This window comes from Zosterops lateralis (assembly GCF_965231275.1).
Source record: "Zosterops lateralis genome assembly, chromosome: 14".
Classification (NCBI taxonomy): Eukaryota; Metazoa; Chordata; class Aves; order Passeriformes; family Zosteropidae; genus Zosterops; species Zosterops lateralis.
Window position 1 is genome coordinate 1230326 of NC_139774.1, and position 13165 is coordinate 1243490.

Consider the following 13165-nt stretch of genomic DNA (forward strand, 5'->3'; position numbering starts at 1 on the left):
TCTCGTTTAGTCCAGCAGTTTATTCCAAAGTGCACCTACACCAGTGCCAGCCAAACTTGCCGTCACCCTGAATTCCCTAGAACTGGGCTGACCCCACAGTTTCACCTCAATTCCTGGATGATGGTGTTTATAGAGCTGAGGAGCTCCCTGAAGTAGCCGTCCTTGTCCCCTTCCCTCTGCTCCTCAGCCGCCAGCTCCTCGTACTCGCTGCGCAGGAGGCTGAGGGTGGTGCCCAGGGCGGGGTCCCCCCGGTAGTGCTCCCTGCAGAAGGCCACCAGGACCCCCACCAGCTTGAGGACCTTCTCACGGGTGTCGTGCTCGGGCATGGCTAGCAGATTGGGCACCAGGGCACACCAGCCCTGCTCCACCACTGCTGGCACCAGCCTGACCTGCTGGTACTGCTGGATCTTCTCCTCCATCTGCTCTCCATGCTGTGAGTCCTCAAGCAGCATCTGTGGGAAGTGGTGGAATGCAGATTAATGTCCTTGTCAGAGAGGAACTGCTCCCAGGAGGTGACACAGTAGAGGAGGATGCATGTCCTGTACCACCTGCCATGGATGGGGACTTGCCACAGAAGACCAGACAGAGGTTGTGTCCTGGCTCCCTGGCCACAGGGGCTGTGTGCCCACCCTGGAAAACTCCCAGTGACGGGGGGGTTTCTGTGTCACACAGCCTGGCAGGGGACTCTGGCAGGAAGCTCAGCAGGACTGGTGAAGTCTTTGGTCTGATGCTTTTTGCTGCTGACAGGTGCCTGCAGCATCTAATGAACATCATCACCTGGCTCCACGCTGCTCTTCCCAGAGATGGGGATCTCAGTCTCCTTCAGCCACAGCCAGACCTTCCCCTCCCAGCCTGGTGCAGAAAACCCCAGTACTAAAATTCTGCAGAGGGCTGGTCTCTTACAGTGAGAGAGACCAGCCCAGAGCAGCACCAGTGCCAGGGGAGGAAGGGAAATATCCACATCCCCCAGTGAGCCCTTTGGGGCTCAGGTGGTAGAGGGGCTGTTGATAGCATGAAATTTCCTGACAGGGATATGGAAGGATCACCAAGGAGACCTCCCCTCTTCTGGTCTTCTTAAGAGCTGCCTGTTGAAGTGCAGGCAGAATTTGGGGTGAAAAGGAAAAGAATGTGGCAGGAGGAGCTGTTCAGAGCCCCAGTGACTCCTGTGTCACACTGAGAGCTGCCAGGGTGGTTCATGATAACAAATCAACCCATCTGACAGTCACCCAGCCCATCCCAAACCTCCCACTCCAGCTCAGAGCAGCCCCCCAGCACCCAGGGTACAGCATTCCCAATCCAAAGAGCAGCTAAAACTTATTGTTTCAACATAAACGAAAGAATCTCCCGGGCTGGGCCTGCCCCAGACCCACGGAGGAGGGAACAGCTAGGGCTGCCAGAGGGAGTAGCTGGGAAATGGACAGCAGGATCAAATGGGAATGGTTTGACTCAAAATGCCCCTGTCTGCTCCTTTTGCACGGAGCTGACAGGATCATGTTAGAGTCAGCACCTGATAAGATTTCACACCTGCTAAAATAATTTGCACCTTTACAAAGTCTCCTAGAAAATAACTGATTTAACAGAGAGGTGCTGCTCTGCCATGCCTGCAACCCAGGTATTAGAGCAGCCATAATCCTCACGGCAAATTGGCCATAAACTGAGCCAGAGTAGATTTAATTCCCATTCTCTGGAGTCAGGGAAACACACAGACTGAACAACAAGCAATGGCAAGGAAAGACAGGCTTTAAACTGACACTTACAGCAGTAATCCAGGGTATTTGAAAATAAAACACAGGCAGGCTGGGCTCTAGTGAGGGACGTGCAGCAGGCAAAGGGGTCTGGCAGGCAGGGACACAACAGTGCTGGACTGTCCCCTGGATACCACAGCTCAGGGCCAGCATTCTCTACTCATGTCCTCAGTGTCCTGCTGGTAAAAGCCCCTCGGGAGGAAATGGTGGCAGTGCCGTGAAGGCAAACAAAGGTTTCAGCTCCTCTGGGCTCCTCAGGCACTTGTGTGGTGTTGGCTAAGGGGCTGCAATGGACTTATCCCCACTGATGCTGGGCTGGCTCCTCCTCACTCTCATCCTGTGAGGATGTTCAGGCCTGGCTGGGTTTGGGGGTGAAGGTGGGGAGTGCCTGGCCAGGTGCCATCCCAGCTCTCACCTTCTCCATGAGGAGGTCGTAGAGCAGTGTCACCACACGGACATGGAGGGGCTCCATCCCCTTCTGCCTGAAGAGGCTCCTGAGAACCTGGAGGCCACCCAGCTTGAGGAATTGCTGCTGGGCATAGGGGAAGTGCCTCAGCATGGAGGACAGAGCAAAGAGAGCCTGGTGGAGAGAGAGAGGGCAATCAACACAGTGGCCATGGCCACCCCATGTGGCACAGCCCCTCTTCATGGCACCCCATGGGGACAGCAGAAATACGCTCCAGCCCATCTGTGTGCAGCTCCACAGAAAATGCATACCAGCCTCTTCTGGCTGAGGGGCATCTCCAGCAGTCCTGTTTGCAATCCCAACTCTCCCCAGCACTATGAGGTTGCCAAATCTTGGGTGCTTCCATCTAAACCCCAGTCTGGGCTGTCACTGAGGGGCCTGTGGCCAGCCCCTGACAGACCCAACCCCATTACTTTCTCCCACACAGGCACTGAGCCTGGCCATGGGATGGGGTGAGGAATGTCCAGCACCACTCAGCAGAACCCGATCCCTATGAGGTGATTTGGATGCCAGGGGTGATGTCCTGTGCAGTCAGAGGACAAGACCTTTATGTCCCCATGCCAGGGGACATGGCCCCGTCTCAGGCCCTGTCAGGGTGCAGTCCCACATGCCAACGCCCAGAGCCCAGTACCCATCGGTGCCCCAGGGCTTGGCTTGGAGTTGAGGAGGCAATTAGGGGCCAGCCCAGCCCCACTGCCTGTCACACTGCCTGGCTGTGACAGCCGTGGTGGCTCAGGGACAGCCGGGCCTGCCTGGGGCAGGGGACACGCTGCTCATCTGGGCGCCTCACAAACGGGCCAGGCCCGCACACCGACAGATCCGAGCTGACAGCCATGTCTTCCCCGCTCCCATTTGTTTCTATTTTCCATTTTCTGCCTTGCTGCTGGTGAATTTGAGATGCTGCTGTCTCCCTTTTAAATCATGGGCCAGAGGAGGGTGGAGGGAAGAAATGCACTTTTGGCCTCGCTGCCGTGCACGGCTGTAAGCACCATGGCAGAAAATCCATTGGAGCGGGAACCCGGGGCTGCTGCCCTGTGCAGGAAGGGCCTGTCCTTGGGATTCAGTCTGGAGAGACACAGGACACTGTGCACAGCACGGGACTGGAAATTAAAACCTCTGGCTTCCTGGAAAAGAGGGTTCAACCCTTGGAGGGTCTCCTACAGCTGTGTCAACAGGGACAATATTGAGCCCACCCTGCTCATTTCTCCAGGGGCTGCCAGCACGATGCACTCAGGTTCACTGGAAAGAATTACTCCGTTCACAGCAATGTTGTGAAGGCCCCTGCATGCCCAGCCATCCCTCCCCACCCCAAAAGGAGCTCTGGGTTCAGCCACAGGCACTCCTGGGAGGAGTTTCTGAGCATGGAGCATCCTGAGCATGGACATCCATGGCCAAATGCAAGAGTTCCACAGCCTTCTCCTGTGCCTTTCACTTGCTGGAGGACTCTGACCACGGTTAAAAGGGAACATATTTTAGGGAGCTTGTTACAGGCGAATGGAAGAGCCAGTGGTCCTCCCACCCTGCTGGACCACTCATACAGGAGGTCCCTGGGGAAAACGAGGCTGGGGGTTTGTGAGCAGCCAGGTGATGTTACAGAGGTGGCATAACATGCTAAAGTGAGGGTAATGGGATCTCATGCTCCAGGGAATACAGCAGGGAGGGAGGGAGAGAGGGAGGGAGGGGGCGAGGAAGCCCCTAGCCGGATGGACAGCGGTGCACATTTGGCTGGGGGCTCTTGGTGCTGCTCCTTGCTCCAAAGCCCCTGTCAAAGACAGGACACGGGGCTGGCTGCAGCAATTAGCTCCTCCAAATGTCAGCTCCCATGTTTGTCAGCCCGTGATGGCTGTGCTGCGATGGGGACCCTCACCTGTGCCCCTCAGGAGCTGTGGCTCTGTGCCCTGTCCCATGGGCTGGCAGAGCCACCCGAGTGCCACTGCTGGCACTGGGGGGGCAGAGCCAGGAGAGTGCAAGCACCAGCCAGTGCTGCTGGGGTGGTTTGGCATCCAGGGCCCCTCTCCTGCACCCCTGGGAGTGAAGCCCACCCAGCGTGGGGAGCAGCAGGGGTCCCACATTCTCCAGAGGTCTGTGATGTCCTGATGGTGTTTACACAGAGCTCAGCACAAACCCAGCTTTGCCCAGAGGTGCAGCCCCACTCCTCACCTTCTTTTTGACAGCCAGGGGTTGTTCTGTGGCCAGGATAACCATGAGCTTCTGCAGGGCACCCCCCTCGATGGCTTCAATCTGCACTTTGGGGTTGCTGCAGGATTGAAAGCAAAAGGCAGGTCACCAACAGAGTGGGGCAGGACAAGGTGGAAGGGACCCTGGTCTGGCTGATACCAACACACTAGGGTGGCAGCAGGACCAGGACAGGGCCTGTCCCCTGTGCTGGCACTGCTGAGGGACCTTGAGGGCTGTGTTCACTTCAGGACCCTCCTGGCCTGAGGGGCTGGAGCGTGTCCAGGGCAGGGAATGAAGCTGGGAAAGGGGCTGGAGCACCAAGAGAGGTTGAGGGAGCTGGGAAAGGGGCTCAGCCTGGAGAAAAGGAGGCTCAGGGGGGACCTTGTGGCTCTGCACAAGTCCCTGACAGGAGGGGACAGTTGAGGAGGTTGGGCTCTGCTCCCAGGGAACAAGGACAGGAGGAGAGGGAACGGCCTCAGGTTGAGCCAGGGGAGCCTCAGGCTGGACATCAGCAGGAACTTCCCCATGGAAAGGGTGCTCAGGGATTGGAACTGCCCAGAGAGGTTTGGAGTGCCCATCCCTGGAGGTGTCCAAGGAACACCTTGAGGTGGCACTGAGTGCTCTGGGCTGGGGACAAGGTGGGGATCAGGCACGGCATGGACTCGATGATCTTGGAGGTCTTTTCCAAATTCAATGATTCTATTTAATTATATTTCCACCCCACAGTGGACATGAACAAGGGTCAATCCAGACTGATCCCAAAAAAGCAATCCCCCAATTCCCACCAACCCTGGCTCATGGTTATGGAGAAGGTACAAACCCTGCAGCCACCTCAAACACACCTGAAATGAAGGCAGCAGGGGTGGGGAGGGTCACACTGGGTCACCTGGGCCTTCCCATCTTGCCCCCCATCCCTCTTGGCCTCCTCTGGCAAGGAGCCCTTCCCTGTGGCTCCATGAATCCTCTCACTCCACATCACATCCACTCCTGAACATATTCCAGTTCCTGCTTCCCCCTCTCCTTGCTGGCTGTGAGCATGCTGATCACCCACACACCTCTCACAGCAAGAGCTCCTCTCCAAGGAGTACTGTGGATAAATCTACCCTTCTGCTTGCCAGGACAGGCTGAAACCTCAAGTCAAGATGTCAGCAGCTGCCCAGGGAAAGACAGACACACAGACACACAGACAGACCATTCCTCCATCCACGCTGATGCTTTGCAAGCCCACTTCTAATGCATCTTGGAAGGTGGTGGAGATGTCAGACACTCCAGGCTCCCTCTTTGGCAGAGCTTTCACAGTCAGGGCACAGTGTGCCAGCTGTCTGATCCCTGATCCCGGGGCTCTCACACTCCAGGAACAGCTCCAGCACTTCAGCCTTTGCTCGGCTCTGAAGCAGCAGTTGCACCGTGCCAGTCAAAGGTCACTGAGCCTGCACAGACCCACAGCTCTCACTGCTCCCAGGGAGCTGCTGGAGCAGCCACAGCCCAGCCCCTCCAGGAAATAAGAGAGACAGAGGCAGGCAGGGTCATAAAGAAACTAAAATCAGAGCCAAATGGTGCTGGGCAAGGAGCAGCTTGGAGTTAAAACCATGGCTCAGAGCAGAACTGGTGTGGGACTTCCCAGCTGGCAATAGCAGGCTGACCTCAGGGCAGAAAAAGGGAACAGTTTGTTGAAAGCCACCTTTGATTTCTTCTTCCTCTCCCGCTTGCTGCAGCAGAAATCCAGGCACAGCCATGGCACAGGCACCCTGTGGGGGCATCTGTGACCTGCCCAGACAGGGCAGGAGGAAGAAAAAACAAACCCAGGAGCTCCAGGATCCTCCTGCAGATGAGATTTTTGCAGCACAATACTCAGACCCCCATGAACCAGCCCTGCAGTATCCCTGGAGGCAAAGCAGCTTCTGCAGTGCCTGGGTCAGTGGGACCTGACACATCCACCATGAGGAGTCCATCCCCAACCTACTCATGCCAGGAAGTGCAGAAGAGTCTCCCCCTGCAAAAACAGGATGTGATTTCTCACTCCAATATGTTGTGCAATGACCCATTGATGGCATCTCTGAATAAGCTGGGCACTCATTTGGGGAGTCAAGAAAGGCGAACAGCACAAGCCCTAAAACTTCTGCTGTCCCCAGGCCACTCCTGGGCCCAAGGCCATCTCCCCCAGCTCACAACTGGGGTTTTCATTCATCTCCAGCCAAACCTGCAGCCATAGCCATGGCCCCAATAGCATGTCCAAAAATCTGATCCTATTTCATGTGCAAGTCCCTCTGGGCAATGGAGACCAGAGCAAGTGCAGAAGCAGCTTGCAGGAAGGCATTTTGCTGAGTAGAAGTGCACTGGAAGGATAATGCCCTGGGCTGGAGACCTCCTGGTGCCATTCAAGGAGAACAGCACATTTGGGATATCCAAGCTCTTTTGTCAAATCTCTCTAAAATAAATAATAAAAACCCTTACAGCAAGAGACACAACTGAGAAATTGGTATGCCTTTAATGCTTGGCTGGTCACCTGGAGGATTTGATCTAATTAAAATTTCTGAACCATGGAGCTTTTGCCAAGGAGTAGCTCCGGAGGTGAGGGAGCCTTCCTGGCTGGTGGGTGTGCTGCTCACTTCTCAATGCTCCTGTTGCTCTGTCTCTGCTATCAATGGTCCTGGCTTCAAGCTAACAAAAAAGCTTGTTTGAAGGTTTGGAAAACTCAGCAGAGATTTGTACAAATTACACTGTCAAGCCCAGGGAAAAGCAGCCTGAACAAAATAAACACAATGAGACAGACTGTGGAGCGCTCACATGGGAAATTCAACTGTGCTAATCTGCTAATGGAGACAGGATGGTGACACCTGCAACAAAATCCACTGAAATGGGAGTCTGAGGCTGGGCCAGGACTGGGCCAGCCTACGGTGACATCCCATAATGCTGCAGTGATGGCACAGATTTGGGTGTGCTGCTGACTGATGAGATTAACCAGCCCCTATCCCAGGTGAGGAACAGCCACGGGCTGCAGAGACTCAACACAAGCCCCATGCAGCTTCACAAAAGAGAGCCCTGGGGGCTGAACAGCCCCAGTGTGCCCTCACTGTGGGGTCACAGCAAGTCTCCTCCAGATGTGGCCCTCGCTGCACATCTGAGCTCCTTGTGCCTCTCAGCCATGCTGCCCACATTCTGTGCCATTTTCACTGGCAACTCATGGCATGAAAGCGGTTCCCACTTTGCAGATGAAGGTGTTTTTGACGAGTACTCTCTGCTAAGAGATACCCTTGTTCCACTCCTCCTAGGACAACGCCAAGTGCACAAATTTAGGAGAGACTTCTCAAAGTTTTTGCAGAATGCACATGCAATGGGTGTGGGAAGACTGAAAAGCAGCAACACAGCCCTGAGGTGACAGCAGCTCTGGAGTAAGGTGGGAACTTACAATAAGGCAGCAAAATTAGACTTAGGTTAAAAAAAAAAAAAAAAAAAAAAAAGGCAAGGCAGGTGGTGCAGAGGGACCTGGGGACTTGGAGGAACAGAGCAGGGCAGGCGGGCAAATACTCTCATCTCTACTGCTCTGACAAAGACACACAGAGAATATTTATTTAATGGCCTGCTTGTTGCAGAAACTGCATGAGACCTTGGGAAAGAAAGGGTCATCTCCTCTCCTGGGCATCTCGCTGAAGCCAGGTGGGGAAGGACCCAGCAGGGGAGTGGAAGAGAATGAGATGGACAAGCTGCCCCTGCCTGGGTGCTAGCACAGCTCTTCTCCTGCCTTGGCATCTCCCCAGGCGCAGGGAGTCGAGGCTGCAAAGCTGAGCTGTGATGAAATCCCGGTGCTGGTGCAAAGGCACAGTAATCACCGGGCTAGAGGGGCTTAATGGGTGTCTTCTCTGCTCAGAACCAGCGCTCAGTGGTGCCGCCTGGGAAATCAAAGCTGAGGATCAAAGTCTGTAAGCCTGTGAAACAGCCTAAAATATTTAGTGTAGTCTATTTAGCTTGTGCGGTAACCTGAGGATCAGAAACAGGCGGCAAGGCAGCACTGCTTACCTTGCCCTCCCCCTTTCCCTTCCCTCCCCTGTTTGCAGTCCAAAATCTGTTAATGGAGAAAACAAGAGTGAACCAACAGGACTGAGATGTGCCTTGTCTGGCTCCTGGGGCTCTCAAACCCTCACGCCTGGGTCACAATTTGACAGGCAATGGGAAAGGTCATTTTCGTGAGTTCTGGAAACAAAGCAATGCAACCAGGGTCACACTTGAAAAGGCCAATGACTTCTTCATCCTTCTCAGTGTTTGGAGGATTTCTGACAGCTCTTGTAAGCACAGTCATGTTAAAATTATTTGACAAATAATAGACAGAGAGATAAAACAGATCATTACAGTGTCAGTAATTCCAGCCTGAACTAGAGCTGTAAATCTGAGACTCTGAACAAGGGCAGAAAAGAGAGGCAGGGTGATCAGCAGCTCGTTAATACTTGCATGACTGAATTTCAGATTGCATGTTCAAGAATAAAAAAATAAAAGCATTAAAACCCTTCAAGTGAGAAGCAACGCACAAGGAGAACATGGTTTCCTCCTGCATTCCAAGCTCTGGCTATGAACTATCCCTGTGGGAAATGACCATGGAGCAGCTGCAATGAGCCAGATGGCTCTGAATCCACAACTTTTCAGGTATCCACATCTCCTTCCAAACTTCCCAGCTTCCTTCTTAAGAAGAGGATAACTGGGACAACTCTGTATCAACAGCCCTACAGCCTCCTCGCCCTCCAAAAGGCCCCTGGCTCTGCCAGTAAACGACATTTAAGCACAGGGTGGGTGAATCCTTTATAAAACACACATTTAACTGAGGCTTTCCACAGTCCCAAGCTATGGAAAAGGACATTTGCATGCACAATATGAGATACATAATAAAATAACCCCAACACCACCAAGGCTGCCTGTGACTATTGGAGGGAGAAGAAGGAGGGATGAGGCACAGTCAGGCACAGTCACCCCCAAAGCCTCCCCCAAGGGCTGCATGCAGCAGAACTGGCCTAAAAATCCTCTGCTCCAAGCACCAGCTCAGACCTGAGTTTATCACAGACAAAGGCCTTCAGAGCTACAACTTAAGGAGGATAAAAACCACCCAGAAAAATGGAGCCCTAAGTAGTTACACCAATCAAAATACAGTGGAGAAGAAAGCAGGGGTGAGGGGGGAAAACCTGACAAAAGGAAAACTAGGTTTCAATAGGCAACACAATACAACAATTTCATATGAAAGATGTGAAGCATAAAAGAGATGTTAGATGTTCAAAGGCCCAGAATATAGGAGAGATATAAAAAAATCCCCAAGAAGATGAAAATCTCCACTTCAATGCAATGCTGCCTTCTCACTTTCTACCAAGCCAGGCGCTCGCTGCCGTGGCAGGGGAGCAGCGGCGTCCCTGGGAGAGCAGCACGGCTGCCTGTGACATCCTGGATTACAGGGACACAGCACGGCCTTTAATGAGCAATTAGGTTATGGAGTATTTGTTGCTAAGAGGAGAACAGAACTGCAGAGAATAAATTGGAGCTGAGTACGTGACTCTGTGATTTTGATGGGCTGATGTGATACTCAGACCTGGGAGCATGAATCATCCCAGAGATGCAGGAACAGTGTGGAAGACACCTGGGAAAAGCTGGGGGAACCTTGGCTTGGTTTCCAACCACATATCTGTGTTCCAGGCAAGAGAGAGGTGAGTTTCTTGTGAGCCCTCCAGAATCCCCTCTGAAAGCAGGAGGGCTGTAACACCCCATTGCAGAGCCCCACAGTAGCTGGAACACACTGTTCCCACTGGAACACAGTGACACCGGGTTTATCTGGGAACACTCTACTCCCAGCCACACCATGGAAGTGGGAATTACCTCATGTGAGCTCCTGGCCCTTTGCAGTCACAACACTGAGCTGGAAGTGCAGAGCTTGGTGTGGTCAGGAGCCATTGGGAGCCCTGGACACACTGAGAGCCCTGCAGGGAGGAGATCCAGCTCACCTGAGCCCAGGCAGAGCAAGTTTAGTGTTTAGAACAGGAAGAAATCCAAGGAGGTGCAGTGCCCTAACAAAGCCTAACAGATGGATAATTAGATTTATGCAAAGAGCTGTAAAAGTAAGTAATTAAATAAAAATACAGAATAACAAATCTGCTGCAGCAAGACACCTCGCAGGGCTGCAGAAAGCCCCTGCAGCTGGGACCCAGCATTCCAGGTGTGAGATGCAGGAGCTGGGGCACTTGTGTGAGTCAGCAGAATCAAGGAGTTGCCCAAAGCACGGAGAAAGCATTGGGAACACAGGGACTGAGTTTAGTCCCCTCTTCCTCACCTCTCTAGGAAGCAGAGTAGAGTGAATACCGAATCTGGCAGTAAATCTCAGTTAAAAAAAAAACACAATCACTCCAAATTGTTCTGCTGAACACACACAAACAACAAACTGACTGACTGTATTTATAGCCAAAGGAAAAAGTGGTCCCACAAAACCAGGTAGGAGATCACACACAGCCCCAAAGCAAGCCCAGGCAGGAATCTCACTGCCATAGCAGGAGTGAGGCCTCCCAGGACACCCCCAGAGCCCTTTTCTCCTGACCCTTGGCTTTGCCAGCTCTGAGCTGTATTTCAGTGCCAGCACAAACCCCTGGCTCCAAGGACACGAGTGCTGTGACTGAGCCCTCACTGGGCTGCTCCTGGGGGGGATTTGCACCTGGAGCTCCCACAGACACCAGGGCAAGTGGGGGGTGGAGCTTCAAGAGCCTGAGATGACAGCTCAGCTTCTGTGGGTTTAATCAACAAGCCACAGACTGTTTTATGATACAATAGAAAGGTTTGGAGATTTTAAGGATGATTGCTGTCCCCATGTCAGCACCATCAAGGTCAGCCTGACTTCTCCATTCTGATGGTGAAGGATGGACTGTGCAGGCCACTCTGAGGGTTTGTCACCCCTCTGTGACACAAGGGCTGGACTAGGTGACTCATGTCCCACCTGCAGTGGTCACAGGAACAGAGTGAGCTCTCTTCTAGTTCAGTGTGGTAAATGATTGATCCTTCCAGGTACAGGCGAGTGCTCCACAGTGCATGGAGAAAAGCAGCCCAGGAAATCCCCCCAGTACTCAATCACCCAAACTGATGTTTTGTTTCTGAGGGTAAATCAACCTTATGGCTCTGTGTGCCATGCTTACAAAACACTCCCCATGGATTCCTGAAAGCCTGGTATTTACTGTAGGTCAGACAAGGATGGGCTGTGTTTCATCAGAGGCTACATTAATAAAAATGAGGAGATGCTCTCCAAGAGTAAGCAGAACACATTTATTTTTGTGCCACTTTAGCCAGAGCCCTAAAAATTGTGTTGATTTCTTTTTTAAAAAATCCCAACACAGCAAGAAACAAGAACAATAGTGCAGGATTAACACCACGGAGTCGAGCTCATCCCGAGTTGTTCACCACAGAGCCTTCAAAGTACGTCCTGATTTATAGACGGGGAGACTGAAATGCTCCCAGGAGCGTCGGCAGCCACGTCAGGGCGAGTGTGAGTGCTGGCTCCTGCCTCCCTGCTCCTCCTCTTCCTCACGTTCCTGTTCTCTGCATGCCTCTGCCCTCCCGGCTCCAGACCTGAGGTGGCCCAGGATGGTGGCAGAACACCCAAGGTCCTTCTCTGCCCTTTGCTGCTTCTGCAGGACCCCCAACGAGCCCCTCAGACCCCGCAGTGGGGCAGCTTTGCAGAGAATTCTCCCCCCGAGTCTGCTGAATCGCTCTGGGCATCATTCCAGGCACGTCAAGTCACTCGGGTATTTCAACAAAGCCTATTCACACGCCTTAGGTGAGATGAAAACACTGCAAAAAGCTGTCTGAAAGCACCATAAGAAGAGCCTCGGTTCAGAACGCTCCCACTCTCCGGTGCCGATGTGACACATCCCACTAATCATCCTGAGAGATGCTAAAGGGGGCCCGAGGCTGAGCCCTTCCATTGTTACTCGCTTTATTTGTTTGCTTGCTCATTTGAGCTGATTTTTCTTTAAGATAAGTGCTAATAATACCAAAAACCCGAGGAAGCCTTTGCCTGGCGCGTTCCTGCTGGGAATGCCAGCGGAGCGCAAGCACTGCGCAGCTCTTCCCAGAGACACAAAGCGAAGTGTGAGAACAGGCATTTCACTCCTCTGCCTTGCAGCAGCCGCTCGGCGCAGCTCTGTCCTATTTTAACCCTGCCATCTGCTCGCAGCTCCTCCCGTCCCCGGGCGGGCAGAGCGCCGCTCCGAGCCGAGCCTTCCATCCGCTCTCACCCGCCCGGCTGCCGGCCGTGTCCCGCAACAGCCCCGGGGACCACGGCGGGAAGGGGATGCTCCTCAAACCCCGATCCACTCATCGCTCCCGAGCCTCAGCCCGGCCCGTCCCACTCTTTGGCAGGCCAGGGAAGATGCTGGATCCCCCCCACTGGAGTGGCAATCTGGCTCTTCCCGGTCCCACCGGGTTTAATGGTGCTATTAGAATCGTTTTAGTCGATAAAAGTAGATTTGTTTCACTGAGTCATAACTCAAAACCAAGACTTCGCTCCATTTACAAAAGCAAATCACCATCTTGCAAATGCCAAGCACAGATTTCAGGTCCGAAAGCGAAACCTGGGGAATGTTTCCAGCCAGAGAGAGAATGAAAAGCTGCATCTGCAGAAGCTAGGAAACCTTTTTATAATTTATCTGTTTTGATAAACAGAGAGGATATCCTGTGGAATACCAGCTCCTGAAGAAACCTGACAAACTCATTCTACATCAAGTAACTTAATCATGGATTAATAGAGGGGAGAGCAACAGCA

At 53.1% G+C, this 13165-nt stretch overlaps 1 protein-coding gene across 3 annotated transcripts in view; it reads right to left on the reverse strand.

Annotated features, from left to right (window-relative positions):
• The window catches only part of SIL1 (SIL1 nucleotide exchange factor), a 92593-nt gene continuing 79428 nt past the window's right edge, over positions 1-13165 (reverse strand). For all 3 annotated transcript variants that reach the window (XM_083871893.1, XM_083871894.1, XM_083871892.1), the window contains 3 exons: positions 4372-4468; positions 2161-2325; positions 1-452 (listed from right to left, as the gene is read on the reverse strand). In XM_083871893.1, the coding sequence (XP_083728019.1) occupies positions 102-452; positions 2161-2325; positions 4372-4468 (613 nt within the window). In that variant the 3' untranslated portion in view covers positions 1-101. The remainder of the gene's footprint in view (positions 453-2160; positions 2326-4371; positions 4469-13165) is intronic.